Here is an 18,815-nt window from a genome sequence, read left to right as displayed (position 1 = left end):
TCTGCCTCCTTAGTGCTGGGATTAAAGGTGTGTTCCACCACTCCCTGGCCTGCGTTTGCTTTATTAAGGTTTCCAGCCATTGCATAACAGAATAAGCTTTGCTACTATGAACAAAAGACAGACCTTCAGAAATTCTAAAAATTGTTAATACAGTACAAATATATAAAGATAATGACTCATTTAAACTCCTTTAATTTTTGATCTTTCCTAAATAAAAGCCAATGGAGTACAATAGTTCTAAATATAAATAAATGTTCCATGTGAATTTTATTTCTCTTCCCACATCACATTACCTTAGGGGAATTCATGAAAATGGACATGTATTGGAGAAACCCACAGGAACCGTTGACCTGAACAAGGGAGAGCACATCGACTCCAGAAGCTGTCCGGGAGGCCCGTACAAGACTGATCCAGACCCCTGAACATGGATGTCAATAAGGAGGCCTCTGCACTCCAGGGAGCCTCTGGTGGTGGATTAATATTTTTCCCTGGTGCAAGAAGGGACTTTGAGAGCCCTTCCCATATGAAGGGTTACACTCTGGCCCTGGACACATGGGGAAGGGCCCAGGACCAGCATAGGAAGACTTGGTGGACTTTGCAGAGCCCCAGTTGAGGGCCCTACCCTGCCTGGGGAGTGGTGGGTGGATGGGGTGGGGGGTAGACTGGGGGTGTTGGGGGTGAGGGGAGGGAGAGGGAGAAGGGGCTTGAAATAAGCTTGTTCCCTAACTAGAACTAATAAAATAATAAAAAAAAGGAAAATGGACATGTATATGATCCTTAGATACTTATCCATATCCATGCATGTATGTAATTGCATGTTTGTTAAAATGAGCACACATGCACACAAACTGAAAGTAGAACAAATACAGATTCTGATTCTCCAAGAGAAATCCAAATTGGATCTTTTTCCAATTGTAATTATTTATAACATTTGTTTATTTGTGTGGGTGTGTTGATACACACATGCCATGGTACATGCTTGGGGGTAAGAAGACAACGTTCAACAGTCAGTCCTCGCCTTCTACTATGTGGGTACTGGAGATCAAATTCAGGTTGTCAAGCTTGGGAACAGGTACTTTTACCACTAAACAACCTTTATAGGCCTCCATGTTACATCTTTAAAAATAAAAAACACTTGGACTATTTGCAGCACCCTTTGAGAGCACATAAGTATAAAGTTTATTTTCACTGTAGCAATTTTAGTTTTTGCCTGTAGTTTTGCCAGGGCTTTTGTGTGTACTAGGCAAATCCTCTAACTCACATTAACACTCCCAGCACATACTGTGTGGATGAAGAAGACTCTGTCTTCAAAGAAATTGGCATTGAAACTGTCCAACAGTTTGAGCTACTTGCTCATCAGAGTGGCATTGCAAACTTCAATGTACCCCACAATATGTGTCTCACAGAATACAAGAAATTCAACAAACAGTAAAATGCAAAACACAGCAAAATCATTTTCATTCTTTACCACCAAAGGAATGGAGAACAGAAGCTTCATACTGACTGTACAAAATGACTAAAAGTGTGAACTGCTCCTGGTATCCTACAACAAGCCAAAGCTGACAAACCACAGTAGTCATTTAGGGCTTGGTACACAGATGAGAGATGCTGCTGCTTAGCTGGTGCCTCCTCCAGCCTTGGCTGTCAACCCATCAACTGCCATGGAGGAGCTGAGGCACTGAAGGGTATGGGAGCAGCAAAGGACATGACATTAGCCAATAGGGCCAGCCTACAGCATAGAACCTCCTCCCCTGTAGCCCACACAGGAAGGAGGAGAGCTGGGGCCAGAAGTGCTCCTACCAGCCTGCAAGTACAATTCAGGCACCACGGGTGGAGAGATGTGCAGCCACCTGCAGCTCACACGGATCCTGCCCCCAGATGCCCTGCCTAGCTACAAGATCACCCTGACTCTGGGTAACAGAGGGATATCTATGAGCCTCGGTGATGGTCCAGTATTTACGGTGCGCTAGAAACAGGAAACCTTGAACCAGACCAATGAGTATTTTTGCATGTAAAGCTGTTTGGGGGAAAATAGTGTGTGACAAATTGTAGTTTGCAAACCCACTGTGATGAACAAATATGTGCTGGAGAGGTGGGGACAATAGAGGAATGGGGCAGCACGTGTGTGGTAGAGGGAGTGAACTAGACTTGACAGAGATGACAGGTGTGGGACAAGGCTGAGGTGGGGGGGTGCACATGGACACATGTGTCACTGTCAAGTTGGGCCAGCAGGGTTGTATGCAGCAGCTGGAGCTCATGTGGGCTCTTCCATCTAACACACTGCACAGCTGCACGATCACCCAGGCACTAAGCAATGACAGGATGTCCAAGATGGAGAATGGTTCATTTTCTGGATTGGGCCTCCTTAAAAGACTTCTGGGTTTGTGCTGCTCCCAGAGGCCATCTTGATATCTGTGATCTGTGCTACAGTCAGGGGATGTGCTGGTGTCCATAGTACCTGCTGCTGCCCCAGGTTGTGTGGATGCCTATGGTCTGTGCTGCCACCAGAGGCCATGTTGATGTCTGGCCTGTGCTGCCACTGAGGGCCATGATGGTGTCCGTGGTCTGTGCTACAGCAGAGGGTCATGTTGATGTCTGTGATCTGTGATGCTGACAGAGATTATGTTGATGCTGATGTCTATGGCCTGTGCTACCATTGAGGGCCATGTTGATTTTGTGGTCTGTACTGCCACTAGAGACCATGAGGAGGTCCATGGTCTGTGTTGTGGCCAGAAACCACATGGAAGTCCATGATCCAGGCTGCCAGTAACTGTAAAAAGCAAGGAAGCTTCTTTTGCAGTGGTATTGATGGCTGCAGACTCCCAATTGAGAATGTGAGACATAGGAGGTTCTGTGACAACCTCTCCTCACCCACCCACAAAAAAAGAAACAGTTTAGAAAGGAAGCCATTGAAAAGAACTCTTAAAAACCATGATAGGGAAGCTGGGGGTTGGTGGCGCACACCTTTAATCCCAGCACTCGGGAGGCAGAGGCAGGTGGATCTCTGTGAGTTCGAGACTAGCCTGGTCTATAAGAGCTAGTTCCAGGACAGCCTCCAAAAGCCACAGAGAAACCCTGTCTCTAAAACCCAAAAAAAAAAAAAAAAAAAGAAAAAACCACCATGATAGGGATCCTGAAGTGTAGCTCTTTACAGTTGATGGCTTCTGGTGGGGGTGGGGAAGGACTCAGTTTTCTTAAAGTGACTGGCCATGAGAGTTTGACTATGTGCCAGTAACTATATAGGCAACAAAAATTGGACTTTTTTATTGTTGCTGTTGTTTTCTTGTTCTTTTTCTTGGGGGAAGTCATAAGGATGAGGATGTGGACCAGGAAGAACTGAGAAGTGAATGTGATAGGGTACACTGTGTGAAATTCCCAAATAGTCAATAAAAATATTATGTTAGAGAAAAAAGTTGTGTAAACTGTAAAGTACTACCTATTTAAAACACAACAAGGGGGACTAGAAAGACTGTTCAGCAGTTAAGAGAATATACTGCTCTTGCAGAAAACCTGAGTTCAGTTCCCAGCAACCATATTGGGCTCTTTACAACTCCCTGTAACTGTCCAAGGGCTCCAACACCCTCTTCTGGCCTCTGAGGGCACCTGTATTTGTGTACATACATCCCCAATATACACATATTTAAAAATTAAAAACTTTACCAATATAGAACTGTAACAGGTATCCAAGTGCTAGCTGACAGATACAACACTGCAGCAGTCTGTACTGCGTTTAATAACATGACCTAATATTAATTAACCGTTCAAAATAAAACAAGGAGGGTAGTAAAATGGGGTGATGGTAAGTTGTCACTTCTATTGCAGATTATCTAAGTTTGAAAGCAATGTTGATTATGTTTAGGTAAAGCAAAATCTGCAAAGTTTCCCTAAAATTCCAAGGTCTCTCCAGCAGAAGCCATGTCATTATTTAACAAATAGCATAATTACACATATTTCAATTCCTTCCACATGTCTTGCTTAAACCTGAGAAAACAAGAGTGAGGAACAAATATATATCCATACAGATTTTACTAGACTTGAGCTTTTGTGTGCTCAGCTGCAAACACACCCATGAGTTAGCTTGAAGCAGACAACTCTTCAGCCTGTATTTAATGCCCTCACAGAGGCTCTTCTGGAAGACAGCTGAGGACTGGGGCCAACCTGGTACCAGGCAGTGGGCAACAGGCTTAGGTTCTGGTGATGTTCCCAGAAGTTTAACCAGCCCCCAGTGAACAAGCCACTGCCTGTTCCTTATTCAGCCAACTGACAGTGTCATCTGGAGACACAACAAGGACAGAACAGTCCTAAAGCCTGGTCTCCTCCCACTGTCCTCTTTCCTCTGCCTGAACAATCCCACTCCTCGGTCTGGTCAGATCACACAGGCTTCATCTTGTTTAGGTTTTTGTTCAAATATCGTTTCCTAGTGAGGACTTCCTGCCTTCCAAATTAGCTACACTCTTCCTCTGTGCCCAGATCAATACTCTCACATCACAGCACTTACAATCTGAAACTACCTCATTCCCTATGGTTGTTCTGACAAATTATCACAAATAGGTGGCACAGAACCACAGCAATCATTCTCTCTACTCTCTGGAGAATGGGAGAGGGGCAATGAGGGGGGTCTTCCTGCTTCTTCCAAATTCAGATAGCTCTAGGCCTGGCCTGCTTTGAGACTGCATCGCTCCAGTGGCTGCAGCCCTCTCCATACCAGCTGTTGTTCCGTCAACACACCAGTAAGGGGATTTGGGATTTCATCCTAAATTCTTGATGATTTAATCACAAGACCCTTGATAAATTATGTTTGCAAAGACCCTTTTGCTTTTTTTGGAGGGGTGGGGGTGGGAGGTATCTCTCCAAGTAGCCTTGGTTGCCCTGGAATTGGCTATATAGCCCAAGTTGGCCTAGAACGCATAATGAGCCACCTATGTCTATCTCCCAAGTGCTGAGATTAAAGGTATACACCACATCCAGCTCCAAAAACCCTATTTTCAAGTAAGGTTATATTCTAAAGTTTCACACAGACACATATATTAGGAGGGCAATAGTTAGCCTAGTGCTTCTTGTTCATTTGTTTCCTGAGGCTTACTTAGCATACCCCCACTTGATGTCAATCTATGAAACAGTCTCTCTTGTTCATAATCATTCTTCTATCTCAGTGTGTCTGGCACAGAGCAAAGAATACTTGTAGCACAACTGATATAAACCCAGAGACAGACATTGGGGTTCAAGCTGAAGATCAGAAAAGCAATGCAGCAAAGCCACAAGAGAACTCTTACCTCTACCAAGGCTGGAACAATCTTGTCCTCAACATGGCTGGAAACTAATTTCCCAAGACTGAATGCCAAGGTAAGGTGGGTTGCCCCTTCAATCTGAGCATTGGTAGAGGTGAGAGCTCTCTGGTGGCTTGGCCGATTTGCTTCTCTAACCTTCAGCTTGAACCCCAATATTTGTCTCTGGGTTTTTATTATTTGTGCTAAGTCCTGGGATTAAAAGTGTGTGCCACCACTGCTCATTTTCTTTGGCTAACTAGTGTGTCTGACTTTGCATTCTTATCTCCAGGCAAGCTTTATTAGATCATAAATAATATATCACCACAAATATGCATTTGACAAAGCTCCTTCATCAACTTCATAATTTAGCAAAACAACAAGACACAATTGAGTGGTCAGTTATCCCTTGACCTGTTTTGTGTGATATAATTCTAGTTCATTATGTAAGACTGTTAGTAACTGTTTTAGCAAGGAGGCAGAAACCAGCTACTTACAGATGGCTAGCAAATCCTTAATACTTTCTGTAATACATCTGTTGAGGAAGCATATACATCATTTGCAGAATAGTTTGGCAGTCGGCACACACCCTCTAGTGGCCTTATGAACAATTACCTTGATGTGCTTTTTTAAAAGTCTTATATCCCCCCCCCCCCCCCGCCCTTTTTTAAAGACTTATATATGTCTGTTAAGTGCCTACATGTATGTATGTAAACTACATACATGCCTGGTACCTGAGGAGATCAGATTCTCTTAGAACTGATATGATTCAGATGGGTTGTGAACCACCACGTGGTTGCTAAGAATGGAACCTGGGTCCTCAAGAAGAACAGCCAGTGCTTTTAACCTTGAGCCATCTCTCCAGCCCCTCTGCCTCGATTTTACTCACTGGCACTCCACTTCTGCCTTGATGTTAATTCATTGTAAAACTACCCTATTCACAGTAGCATAAAACGCTGAACTGACAGAAATGCTACATACTTGATCAACACTCAGATTTGTGCTTAAAAACACATATATTAGGAGGTGGGCATTTGAACTTTTCTGCAAAATGCTCAAGTTTTCTCCCACCTAGCAATTTGTCAACACACTACTCACAAGCATCCACAAAGATTCCTAGGCCTCTTATTATCCAACTTAATTTTAAAACAATTTAGTTTATTGAACTTCTTTTTTTTGGGGGGGGGGGGTTTCGAGACAGGGTTTCTCTGTGTAGCTTTGGAGCCTATCCTGGAACTAGCTCTTATAGACCAGGCTGGTCTTGAATTCACAGAGATCCGCCTGACTCTGCCTAATCCTGAGTGCTGAGATTAAAGGTGTGTGCCACCACCGCCTGGCTGAACTTCTAAGAATAAATTAACAGACATGCTAAATAAATCATCTTAAGTAAATGATAGAAATTTTGGGACAAATACAAAATAAAAGTTCTAAATAGCAATACTGTTGGTATTTGGTAGGCATGGTATAAAGGTAAAATCAAATGATTTTGTTCATGAGCTTTTTTCTTTCTTTTTTCTTTTTCTTTCTTTCTTTTTTTTTGGGGGGTGGGGTTTTTGAGACAGGGTTTCTCTGTGGCTTTGGAGGCTGTCCTGGAACTAGCTCTTGTAGACCAGGCTGGTCTCGAACTCACTGAGATCCACCTGCCTCTGCCTCCCCAGTGCTGGGATTAAAGGTGTATGCCACCAACACCCGGCTCTTGTTCATGAGCTTTAAAAATAAAGCACTTGATATAGAAGCCCAATACTTCAGAGATGATACCTTAAAAAAAAACAACCCTAAAATTAGAAAATATAAAACCAGTGGAAATTTCATCCCACAAACTCAGTCCTACTCCTTTTTCAATCAAGTTCAAGGCCACCAAAATAACTATGACCCAGATTCTGTTTGACTGTGTTATCCATACTAATAAACTACATCTTCTTGACTATAAAAATAGGCAGGTAAGCTGCTAGACTTGCAGTATCCTGACCCTACTTAATATGTTCAAAGTATAACCTATGGCCTGAACCTAAAACAGAATTAAGCATGACAACATATGTGGAATAGAAAATATGGTATAGGCTGGCTACTCTTTTAGCTTTAGTCACTGCTCAATTCATGCTGTAATAAACAGATTTTTTTTCAATTAAAAAAAAAAACAGGCAGGAAAAACTGTCTGAAAATAAGTAGAATAACTGCAGGAAGCACAACCTAATATGCTCGCAAGGACATGACTAAAGCTCTCATATTCCTCCACAGTTTCCCTGGGCAAGTAAACTGCAGTTTCTAGCTACATACATGAGGTGTTAGTATTGTGCTAGTGTTTATCCAGGAAGAAAATCCTAGATCCTATCATCTCATTCTTGTGATTATCATACATGGGCCACTCTCTATTCTGCAGAATAAATACTGACAACTCAGTGTGACAGTTTGAATGAAAATGACCCCCATAGGTCCATAAGGAGTGGGACTATTAGGAGGTATAGCCTTGTTGGAGTAGGTGTGGCCTTGTTGGAATAAGTGTGTCACTGGGGATAGGTTTTGAGGTTTCAGAAGTTCAAATTAGGCCCAGTGGCTCACTCTTCCTGCTGTCTGTGGATTCAGATATAGAACTCTCAGCTCCTTCTCCAGCACCATGTCTGCCAGCATGCTGCTATGCTTCCCGCCATAATAGACTAAACCTCTGAAACTGTAAGCCAGCCCCAATTAAATGTTTTTTCTTTATTTTGTCAAGACAGTGTTTCTTTATGTAGCCCTTGCTGTCCTGGAACTCACTCTGTAGACCAGGCTTGGCCTCAAACTCAAGAGGATCCACCTGCCTCTGCCTCCTGAGTGCTGGGATTAAAGGCGTGCACCATCATCACCACCACCACCACCACCACCACCACCACCACCACCACCACCACCTGGCAATATTTGCAGTTTTTTAAAATGGCTAAACAACAGACAAGAAAAGCCAGGTACCTCACCGTGAAATACTATAGGGTCAAAGAATATTCTTAGAAATGAGTAGCTGTGCCTCCCAGCACTCAGGAGGCAGAGGCAGGTGGATTTCTGTGAGTTCGAGACTAGCCTGGTCTACAAGAGCTAGTTCCAGGACAGGCTCCAAAGCCACAGAGAAACCCTGTCTCGAAAAACCAAAAAAAAAAAAAAAAAGAGTAGCTGCATAAAAACTATGAGCTAATTCTTTTTGTTTTGTTTTGTTTTGTTTTTCGAGACAGGGTTTCTCTGTGTAGCTTTGGAGCCTATCCTAGCAGTCACTCTGTAGACCAGGCTGGCCTCAAACTCACAGAGATCCTCCTGCCTCTGCTTCCCGAGTGCTGGGATTAAAGGCGTGCGCCACCAACTCTCAGCCTTTGTGCTAATTCTATATTCGAGTTAACTATGAGACAAGGCCAACATTTGTTTAAAATTCCCAAACAAAACACAGACAAGATTCTGCAAGTATTCTAGTCTTTTAGAGCTCTCCTGGCAACCATCCTTATAACTAGCATCTCAAGAAGCACTTAACTGGGGCTTCTCTATAAGATGATTTTTTTTTAGTTATTTTTAATTGTCGCGCGATATGTGCATATGTGTGCAGTTGCCTGAGGAGTCCAGAAGCATGGAATTTCCTGGAACTGGAGTTACAGGTAATTTTGAGCCACCTGATAAGGCTGCAGGGAATTAAACTTGGGTTCTCTGAAAGGACAGTACTACATGCTCTTAACCCCTGAGCCAGCTCTCCAACTACAAATGTGATTTTTTTTTTTTTAATTGCTAAAATCCAGGAGGCTTTTAGTGTGAAAATGTCATAATGAAACCCACTATCTTGTACATTTAATATACACCAAATAAAACAAAAACTAAAACCACTTAATATAAACAATCCAGTTCAACCCAGTAGAAGGTCTTGGGAACAGAGGAGATAAGAAAGATAAGTACCTCATAGTTCGAGAGAAAATCTAGCAATTCTGATTGAGATGGGATGTAGAGAAGTGGTTTCATCACCCGGCGAACAAACTTCTCAATGTAAACAGCACTCATGGGGCCTTTGTATTCGATTGGTCCAAAACTAGTGCCAAAAAAACAAAATAAATAAAAACAATACACCATGCATTATGCCTGTAATGTGTAACAAAAACCATCCATACCACATAATGAAAACATCTTTGCTTTAACAATTGGTTCAGAGGTAAGCAGTCTGCTTTGCCCAGGAGGTGAACAGAGAACCAGCACTTCAGGTTGAAAGACACAAGCAATGCTATGAGATCAATTTTAATCTAGCTGCAAATTAAAATCATTCTATTCTACAAAAGAAAAATTCAGTTTCTACTAAAAAAAAAGAAAAAGGTGGCCTTGGAAACTAACCACATGATAAAGAATTCCAGAATCTTTTTTGTAACACTCAACACATGTAGGCAGATTTCCTTTTCCATGAAACTGTGAAATAAGAAACAATGGGTAGTTGATCCTTTGCCTACTAGAAAGTAATTATTAGTATTCCCAAAGGCACATACACAAAGGGTCACTAAGTGAGCCTGACACCTGTTTAAAGTATCATTACAACAGGAACAAAATGGCAAGGGTAAAGTCAGGAGGTGGCCATTATGGCTATGCATAGGGACCCAATCCAGCTCTGAAACAGTACCACCACTCATGTACCCTCCTGAGCTAATCAGATTTTTACATGACTGCCTCAATATCCTCCCAAGCTCATTAAAAGTCTCAAGTCTCAAGGCAATGGTGGTGCACCCCTTTAATCCCAGCACTCGGGAGGCAGAGGCAGGCGGATCTCTGTGAGTTCAAGGCCAGCCTGGTCTACAGACTGAGTTCCAGGACAGGCTCTAAAGCAATACAGAGAAACCCTGTCTTGAAAAACCAAAAAATAAAAAAAAAAATTAAATTACCACCCTCAATTATCAACAAATTCTAATTTAAGCTACAGCCATCAGTGTAATGAGCTATTCTAGAGGTCCTGTGCACTAGGGAGGCAGAAGCAGACAGATCTCTGAGTTCGAGGCAACCCTGGCCTACATGGTGAGTTCCAAGCCAGCCAGGACTGTCACCAGCCCACAAATGAATGAATGAAGAAATGAATGAATGAATGAATGGGTTGGAAAGGTGGATCAATGGTTAAGAGCACTATCTACTCTTCCAGAGGGCCTGGATTTTATTCCCAGCACCAATGTGGTGGCCCAGAAACCCCTGTAATACCAGGGGATCTGATGCTTTCCTTTTGACCTCCTTGAGCTCCTGTATGCACATGATACACATATATAGACTCAAACATCCACCCCTCACACACACACACACACAACGAGTAAATAAATAAATAAATCTTAGGCCTAAAGAGATGGTTCTGCAGCTAAGATGTAACTGCTTTTGCAAAGGACCAGAGTTTGGTTTCCAACACCCACATCTGGCAGCTTATAACTGTCTGTAACTCCAGATCCCGGGGATCTGACACCCTCTTCTATTCTAGATGGGCACCTGCACTTACATATGCTCATACCAAAACACAGGCACACACATAAATACGTAACTAAAAACAAAGATTAAAAAACAAGGCAGAGGGGCTGGAGAGATAGCTCAGAGGTTAAGAGCACTAGCTGCTCTTCCAGAGATCCTGAGTTCAATTCCCAGCAACCACATGATGGCTCACAACCATCTATTATGAGATCTGGTGCCCTCTTCTGGTGTGCAGATATACATGGAAGCAGAATGTTGTATACATAATAAATAAATAAAATCTTAAAAAAAAAAAAAAACAAGACAGCTTAAAATAAAAACCATAGATAGCCTGTCACTTTTGGCAAAATCAATGTAACTAGAGACCAAAAAATAAAATCATAAAACTTTAGTGTTTTCCACCCTCTGTCACTTCAGAACTATAGACATAAAATTATGGACCACTAGTAATTTTCTTTCTGATTGAAATGCAGTACCTGGGATTGAACCCAGGATCTCACACCAATCTTAGGAAATCACTTTACTACTGAATTAATAATATTCCCAAGTATTTGGATGGCCGATTGAGATGGGGTTTAAGTTGTCCAGGATGGTCTCAAATAATCCTCCTGCCCTCGGCCTCCCAACCATTTTAGATTATACGCATGTGCCACCACAATTGGCAAAAGCATGCTACACTACCAGCTTAACAGGATGAGGGACAGGGTGTACTTCTGCATTGCATAACATTTTTGAGTAGTGAAAATGTATAGCCATACAATGGAGTAATTCATACTTTTTTTTTTTTTTTTTTTTTTTGGTTTTTCGAGACAGGGTTTCTCTGTGGCTTTGGAGGCTGTCCTGGAACTAGCTCTTGTAGACCAGGCTGCTCTCAAACTCCCAGAGATCCACCTGCCTCTGCCTCCCGAGTGCTGGGATTAAAGGTATGCGCCACCAATGCCCGGCAGTAATTCATACTTTTAAGAACAATGCTGTAACATACACTGATGTAAACATACACTCATGCTTATTGAAGTGTGAAAGAACAATTTAGGAAGTAACAGTACTGTAAAAGCCCATCTCTAGTTTTCAACCAGAGAGTCGACATATACATTCACAGAAAAAGAAAAAACACTGGTTGCTCACGGCTGACACAACCATCAAATCCCTTTACGTTTTTTTTTTTTTTTAAACTTACTTTTGTCTACCTGTATTTTCTCAATTTTCTACATTGACTAATAATTTTGTATAGAAAAAAAGTTTCACTGATAAACTGATGAATATAAGTGGGACTAAAAATACCATTGCAAGTCCTTACCTCCGATGATACAGATGTATTACAGGAAAATAAAAGAAATGCTTCTGTTTTCTGCATTTTCCCTGGTTCCACCAACAATTAATTGCCACAAACAACACCTGCAGAGGCAAAGAGGGTTTCATATGACTATAAATAGCAACTCAAGACTTACCAAGACTTACAACTGTAGAAACTGAACTAGCTCCCCCAATAGAACAGAAAGTATTAAATAAAAACCAAGCCAATCCTGTTTCAAGCTCTTGTTTTGTTTTAGAGACAGGATTTCTCTATGTAACAGCTCTGGCTGTCCTGAACTCACTTTGTAGACAGGCTGGCTTAGAATTCAAAGAGATCTGACTGCCTCTGCCTCCTCAGTGCTGGGATTAAAGGTGCGCTACCACTCCTGGCTCTGTTTCAAGCTTTCTTCCTTTCATTCTTTTTTTCTTTCTTCCTTTCTTTCTTTCTTCCTTCCTTTCTTTTTTTGTTTCAAGCTTTCTAAGGTGACATTTACCATTAAAATAAAAGTTAGGCCTAAGTGGTTAAATATACATTTGCAAGTAGATGTTGAAGAATTTAGGGTAAAGTGCCCCTATCTGCAATTTACTTTGAAATGTACCAAAGCTAAGACAGATTCATAAATGAGTCAGAACAGTGTCTCCACACGGGCATATGGCACTGAGGGTCAGGGCTGTCTTGTTGTGGTATTAGAGGTCCTAGAGTTGCTGCAGGAGAGCAGTGTCCTCCAGCTTTCCTGCCCCTGCCTGCCTGACACCATTATCCCACTCTCTCAAGTGTCACAACCAAATGTCTCCAGTGACCTGAGCGCAACAGCAGAGCTGCCTCTCGGGGAGTGCCCCCTGACTAGAGGGAATGCAACACATGACTAAATAACCAATACAACATTCGCAGACTTTACAGTACCTATAAAATCTGTTACCTTTAAGTATGTTTCAAGTATTGTGTAAGTTATTTGGGGTCAGTGAGATAACTCAGTGGGCAACAGTGCTTGCTGCCCAAGCCTAAGGATCTGAGTCCCATCTCTGGGACTAACTCCCAAAAGCTATTCTCTGACCTCCACTCATGCTGTAATATTATATCTATACATCATACCTATACACACCAAAAAAAAAAAAAAATGGCTCAGGTGTGGTGGTGGCACATTTCTGAGTTTGAGGCTAGGCTGGTCTACTGAGCCAGGACAACCAGGGCTACAGAGAAACCCTGTTTTGAACCCCACCCCCCAAAAAGTTAGGCCTGAAGAGTTAACTGCTCTTCCAGAGGACTGGGTTTGGTTCCTAGCAACCACATGGCATCTCACAAGCATCTGCAATCATTTCCAGGGGATCCAATGCCCTATGCTTCAATGAGCACAGGCCACTCATATGGTGCAGGAAAGACGCATACACATAAAATAAAAATACTTTTTCTTTTTCAAGATATGGTTTCTCTGTATAACAGCCCTGGAACTCACAGAGATCTGCCTGCCTCTGCCTCCTCAGTGCTGGGATTAAAGGTTATGTGCCAGCTTAAAAGTACATTAAAAAAAAAAAGTTTTCAAGAAGTTATGAAGAAAGTTATATGAAGTTACCAAACGAAATTGCTTTCTGATTACAAGTATAGCACAAGTGCTCAAACTTAGTGGGTTCTCTTCAAAGAACTTTTAAGATCCAGTTCTTTTTTTTAAATTTTGAGCGTGTGTGTGTGTGTGTGTGTGTGTGTGTGTGTGTGTGTGTGTGTGTGTGTGTGTGTGTGTGTGTGTGTAAAGGGAATTGTGACCTGCCTAATGTGGGTCCTCTGGAAGAACAGAAGCTCCCTTAACTACTGACTCATACACCCGGCCACTTTGTCCTTTTCTAAGGGAGAAAAAGCAACACTCAATACTCATGGTTGATTTCTCATTTTCTTTCTTTAAAAAATGAGACACATCTACCACTTTGCTAATCTGACTAAGCAATATGGTTCAAATGATATCTGCCTGTTTCTAAAAAGAAATTCACTCTCGTTTCCCTACTGTATACACAGAACCATAAGATCTCAATTTAAAGGGAACTGAAAAGAACAGGTTTGGTCACTGTGGGTAGCACAACTTCTAATGTCTGTCACTGTGGAACCTTAACAGACTGCTAAGCCCCTGCAAGCCAGAGGCCCTGCTTAAGAAAGCCAAGGCCAAAAACAGCTTGAAGGACTGTTGTAAAGAGTAGCATGGTACCTGGCACACAGGAATACTGCTATAACTATTCCATTATTCAAGACACATTGCTTAAATCAGCCACAAACAACACTACTTTAACATGAAACACAATGGATTTCCCCTTTACTTCCTACATAGAAGACAGTCCTTTGTTCTCCAATTCAGAGAACTGGGGACTGACTAGGAAAGTGATGCTTTCTTTCATGCTTACATACTGCACACTTGCCCAGGGCTTCCTTAGAATTCTTGTTTCCTCCCTGAAAAGTTGATATGATATCATATGACTTAAATTTTCAGATTATCATGCTTGTATCTAAGTGCCTTTACTTACTAAGCCATCTTGTCAGCTGTATAGGTATGCATGTGTGTGTGTATATGCACATACCACAAACACATAATTTATACATATATGTATACACAAACATACAGAGTCTTTTTTATTATTATTTTCTTTTGAGAGGGTCTCGGGTAGCTTGGGCTGGACTCAAACTCACTATGGAGATGCAGGTGGCACTGAACTCCAGATGCTCCCATCACTATTTCTAAGTGCTGGGAGTTTTCTCTGGAAATATGAACAGTGTAAGGAATATACATGGTATATTTTAAGGTATAAAATAGTTTTAAAAGGCTTTGTGGAACTGGGCAGGACACTGAGGCACCATATGGAATATTTCTTGTTTCTAAGAAATAAACAACAGAGTTCTGAATGAATTCTGCAGCTCAGGGGCTCACCCACCCAAGTTAGCTCAAATCATGCTTTTCCAACAGCACAAGCTCTCGGGAATCTATGGAGTGCTTTTTGCTTGCTACAATGGGTAGGTGAAGGTCCTGAGATGTGTCCTTCAATGCTCAAAACTGCTCTGCACATGCCAGTCAACTACTGTTATTTCACAGTAGTTTAAAATGCCTGCCTAGCACTGATGCTGGAATGTCTGGTTCCTTACATTCCAAATCCAGAGTCTAAGCCTATCTTACATGTAAACCCAAGGTATGGCTGTTATGTTCATGGAATTTCTCAGGAATAAGACTACTATATAAACTGAGGCAGAAATCTCTTTATCTAGTTCTATTGTGGACAGTCAGTTATCATGCCAATGTGGGATCTGAGCCACCAGCTAGCTCATCACTTCTTATCATAGGTCTACATCTGTAACTGTCCCATTCACAGTGGCTCTACATAAAGCATAATCTTTGCCCATGTGTTCACTAAAATACATAAGATTTATCTACAAGTTACTTTCCCATTTTCCCACTACCTCCATTACAATTAGTACATGAAATTACTTTGAAATTATATGCATAGGGAAGTTTTGTCAAATATGAGCTGCCTCACAGGCAGAAAAGGAGCATCATAAAATAGTCATCTTCAGGTTTGTGTGCAGTGGTACACATCTCTAATCCCAGCACTTGGGAGAATGAGGCAGAAGTATCAGGAATTCAAAGCCGGCCTTTACCACATAAAACACTATCTCAAAAATTAACTAGGGCTAGCAAGTGGCTCAGCAGTTAGGAGCACTTGCTGCCCTTTCAGAGGATGGGGGTTCAGATCCCAGCACCCACCTGGTAGCTCACAGCCATCCATCTGTAACTCCAGTTACAGGACATATGGCACTATTTTCTGACCTCCAAAGGCACCAGGCATACATGTGGTGCACATACATAATCAAACTAAACACTCATACACACAAAATTTTATATACATTTTTTTTTTAATTAACTAAGGGGCCAGTGAGATGGATCAGCAGATAAAGGCACTTGCCACAACTTGGTGACTTGTGCTTAATCCCTAGAAACTAAGGAAAGGCAGGAGGAGAGAACTGACTCCACAAAGAGTTGAACTCAGGTCATCAGGTTTGGTGGAAAGCACCTTTAGTCTTTTTTCAAGATAGTGTTTCTCCGTGTAGCTCTTGCTGTCCTGGAATTTGCTCTGCAAACCACTGAGGGATGTTACTTCTCCCTCCCAAGTGCTGGGATTAAAGGTATGTGCCACCGCACTCAGCAACTGTTAGTCTTTTATACATAATCTTTTCCGTTATAAATATTTATGTAGTTGGCTACAGAGTAGAAGAGAGAACTAACTCCTGCAAGTTGTCCTCTAACCTCCACATCTGTACCATGGCTTGTATACATACCACTTACAACATAAAAGAGATAACAAGTCACATAAGCTGGTCATGAGAGAGCTAGGATTCTTGGTCTCTTCTCTACCATCTTCAGCGCTATAACATGCAGTATGGTATTGTGGATGAGCACACAACTTCTGAAGTCAAAGAACTGGATTCCATTCTTGCCATTCTGACCATCATAACAAGACCCTTCTTGCTGCTTTACAGGCTTTGTGCCTGACAAGGTCTCCTGGAGTTCACCTGGACAACACTACTAGTCTGGCACAATTTCTCTGAGGGGTCATCCTCTGATACACAGACTTGACAGACACTTTCTGCTTGGGTGGAACGTGCACATTACCTGATCTGAAAGTCGGCTGGCTGCCTGCTCAATTTCTGCCCTGGCAGCAATGGACTGGCCGCACCACGGGGCATAGAAGAAGAGCAACACTACCTCAGAATCCCGGCGAACAAGTTCCGCAGAGTCCAGCTGCCCCTGGAAGAGGTCAAGGACCGGAGACCTCGAGGAGAAAAAGCTGACAGGCGGCTTTGCTGGTATTATCACATCTTTTGCTCGACTAAAAAAGGAGTAAACACAAACAAGATTTCTCAGCTTATTTTCTTCTTCCATTACAGCTTGTGTGGAAGGACAGAGAAGACTTTTTTGTTTTGTTTTGTTCGGGTGGGTTCTGAGACAGGGTTTCCCTGTGTAGCTCTGGCTGTCCTGGAATTCACTCTAGACCAGGTTGGCCTCGAACTCAGAGATCTGCCTGCCTCTACCTTCTGAGGGCTGGGATTAAAGGAGTGAAACACCATCAGCAGCTTTTTTTTTTTTTTTTCTTAAAGACCTCTTTTGAGTAAAAATAAGAGTTTGAAAGTCACTGTTCTGAAACAAAACACAATACACTGTGCTAGGTAACATCTGGCTGGGGCAATGCAGATGTTGGGTATTGTGCCTGAAGGTGTGGGCTAAGAAAACAGTGAAGAATGGCACGATCCATGCATGGTCTCACTGCCCACAACCCCAAATTCCAGCTTCACCTCTTTGCAATCTGACTCTCCACAGAAGCCACTGATCTCCAGGCATTGCTGCTACCTACTCTAATGCTCAAAACTAAGGAAACCATACAGGCCATCACTAGTCAATTCCTATAGGAGACATTTACAGTTGACTCCACGTTTAGAAAACATCATTTATTAAGTGGAGTTGGCTTCTACCTATCCAAAGCATTCAGGGAAAAGCAACAATAACAGACTTCTACATACAAATAATAATTTTTGTTGTAAGAAAGATGAAGAACAAAGCAAGAGCCTTAATTAGAAAGGTTCCCCACAGTCAGAGGGTCTACAACTCTTCCATCAGGCACATGTGTACAATGCTAGAGCATAAAGCCCTGAGCATAGTGCTCTAAAACAATACATTAATCCAAAAGATAATGAAAGACCAAAGAAGGAATAAAACATAGAAGGGACAATGAAAACCAGTAGCAAGAAAACTCAACTATATCAATAATCACAATTAATTATAAAAGATTAAGCCACTCAACAAAGAAGTGACTGTCAGTACAAAATAAACCACTAAAAGAGATACTTTTTAAAGTATAAAGACACAGAGGCCAGTACTCAGGAAACAGTGACAGAATCAAATGCCAGCATGTGCTACATGAGGATACCTTATTTTAAAAACTAAATAAATGAATGTCAGTAGTAAGCATAAAGACTGGCATGATTCATCAGGTTAGTATTCTTACAATTAAATATTACTAAAAATTAAGGGAAAAATACAAGACAAGGGCCAGCTTAAGATGGCTAACAGGTAAAGGCACCTGTCACCCAGGCTGAGGTCCTGGGTTCAATACCAGAGATTCACATGGTAGGACAGAACCAACTTCTGGCAAGTTGTTCTCTGACAACCATACATTGTCCACATAAACAAATAAATAAATGTTGCAATAAAATACAAGACAGGGCTGGAGAGATGGCTCCATGGTGAAGAGTACTGGCTGCTATTGCAAAGGACCCAGGTTCAGTTCCCAGCACACACATCATGACTTACAACCATCTATCTGTAACTCCAGTCCCAGGGAATCCAATACCTTCTTCTGGCTTCTGCAGGTACCATGCACACATAGTACACTTATATGTATACAGGAAAACACTCACACACATAAAATAAAAACAAATAAATATTTTTTCAAGATTTTTTATTTATTTATTATGTATATAGTCTTCTGCCTGCATGCCAGCAGAGGGTACCAAATCTCATTCAAGGTGGTTTGAGCCACCATGTGGTTGCTGGGAATTGAACTCAGGACCTCTGGAAGAACAGGCAGTACTCTTAACCACTGAACCATCTCTCCAGCCTCCACAAATAAATATTTTTGAAAAAGCAAACAAAAACCTAATACATAACCTGAATGAATCTCAAAATAATTATGCCAAGTGAAAAAGAGCCACATATTAGAGGCCATAATGGAATACCAAAACATAAAAAGTCCAAAGGAACAAACTTTCTGAAACATTTCCCCATTGTGGTCTCCGCAGAGCTT

General features: G+C 41.8%; 1 protein-coding gene across 4 annotated transcripts in view; it reads right to left on the bottom strand.

Annotated features, from left to right (window-relative positions):
• Txndc11 (thioredoxin domain containing 11) overlaps nt 1–18,815 on the bottom strand; it is a 63,543-nt gene that overhangs the window by 41,425 nt on the left and 3,303 nt on the right. For 2 of the 4 annotated variants that reach the window (XM_027424782.2, XM_027424781.2), the window contains exons 2-4: nt 16,628–16,844; nt 11,992–12,089; nt 9,168–9,297 (exon numbers count right to left, since the gene is read on the bottom strand). In XM_027424782.2, coding sequence (XP_027280583.1) covers nt 9,168–9,297; nt 11,992–12,089; nt 16,628–16,844 — 445 coding nt within the window. Of the gene's footprint in view, nt 1–9,167; nt 9,298–11,991; nt 12,090–16,627; nt 16,845–18,815 lie in introns of those variants that run through there. The other 2 variants (XM_027424783.1, XM_035447250.1) reach the window with 2 other exon arrangements.

Source organism: Cricetulus griseus, chromosome 7 (assembly GCF_003668045.3).
Source record: "Cricetulus griseus strain 17A/GY chromosome 7, alternate assembly CriGri-PICRH-1.0, whole genome shotgun sequence".
Classification (NCBI taxonomy): Eukaryota; Metazoa; Chordata; class Mammalia; order Rodentia; family Cricetidae; genus Cricetulus; species Cricetulus griseus.
The sequence above is the reverse complement of the archived record's forward strand: the minus strand, read 5'-3'. Positions and strand labels throughout refer to the sequence as shown.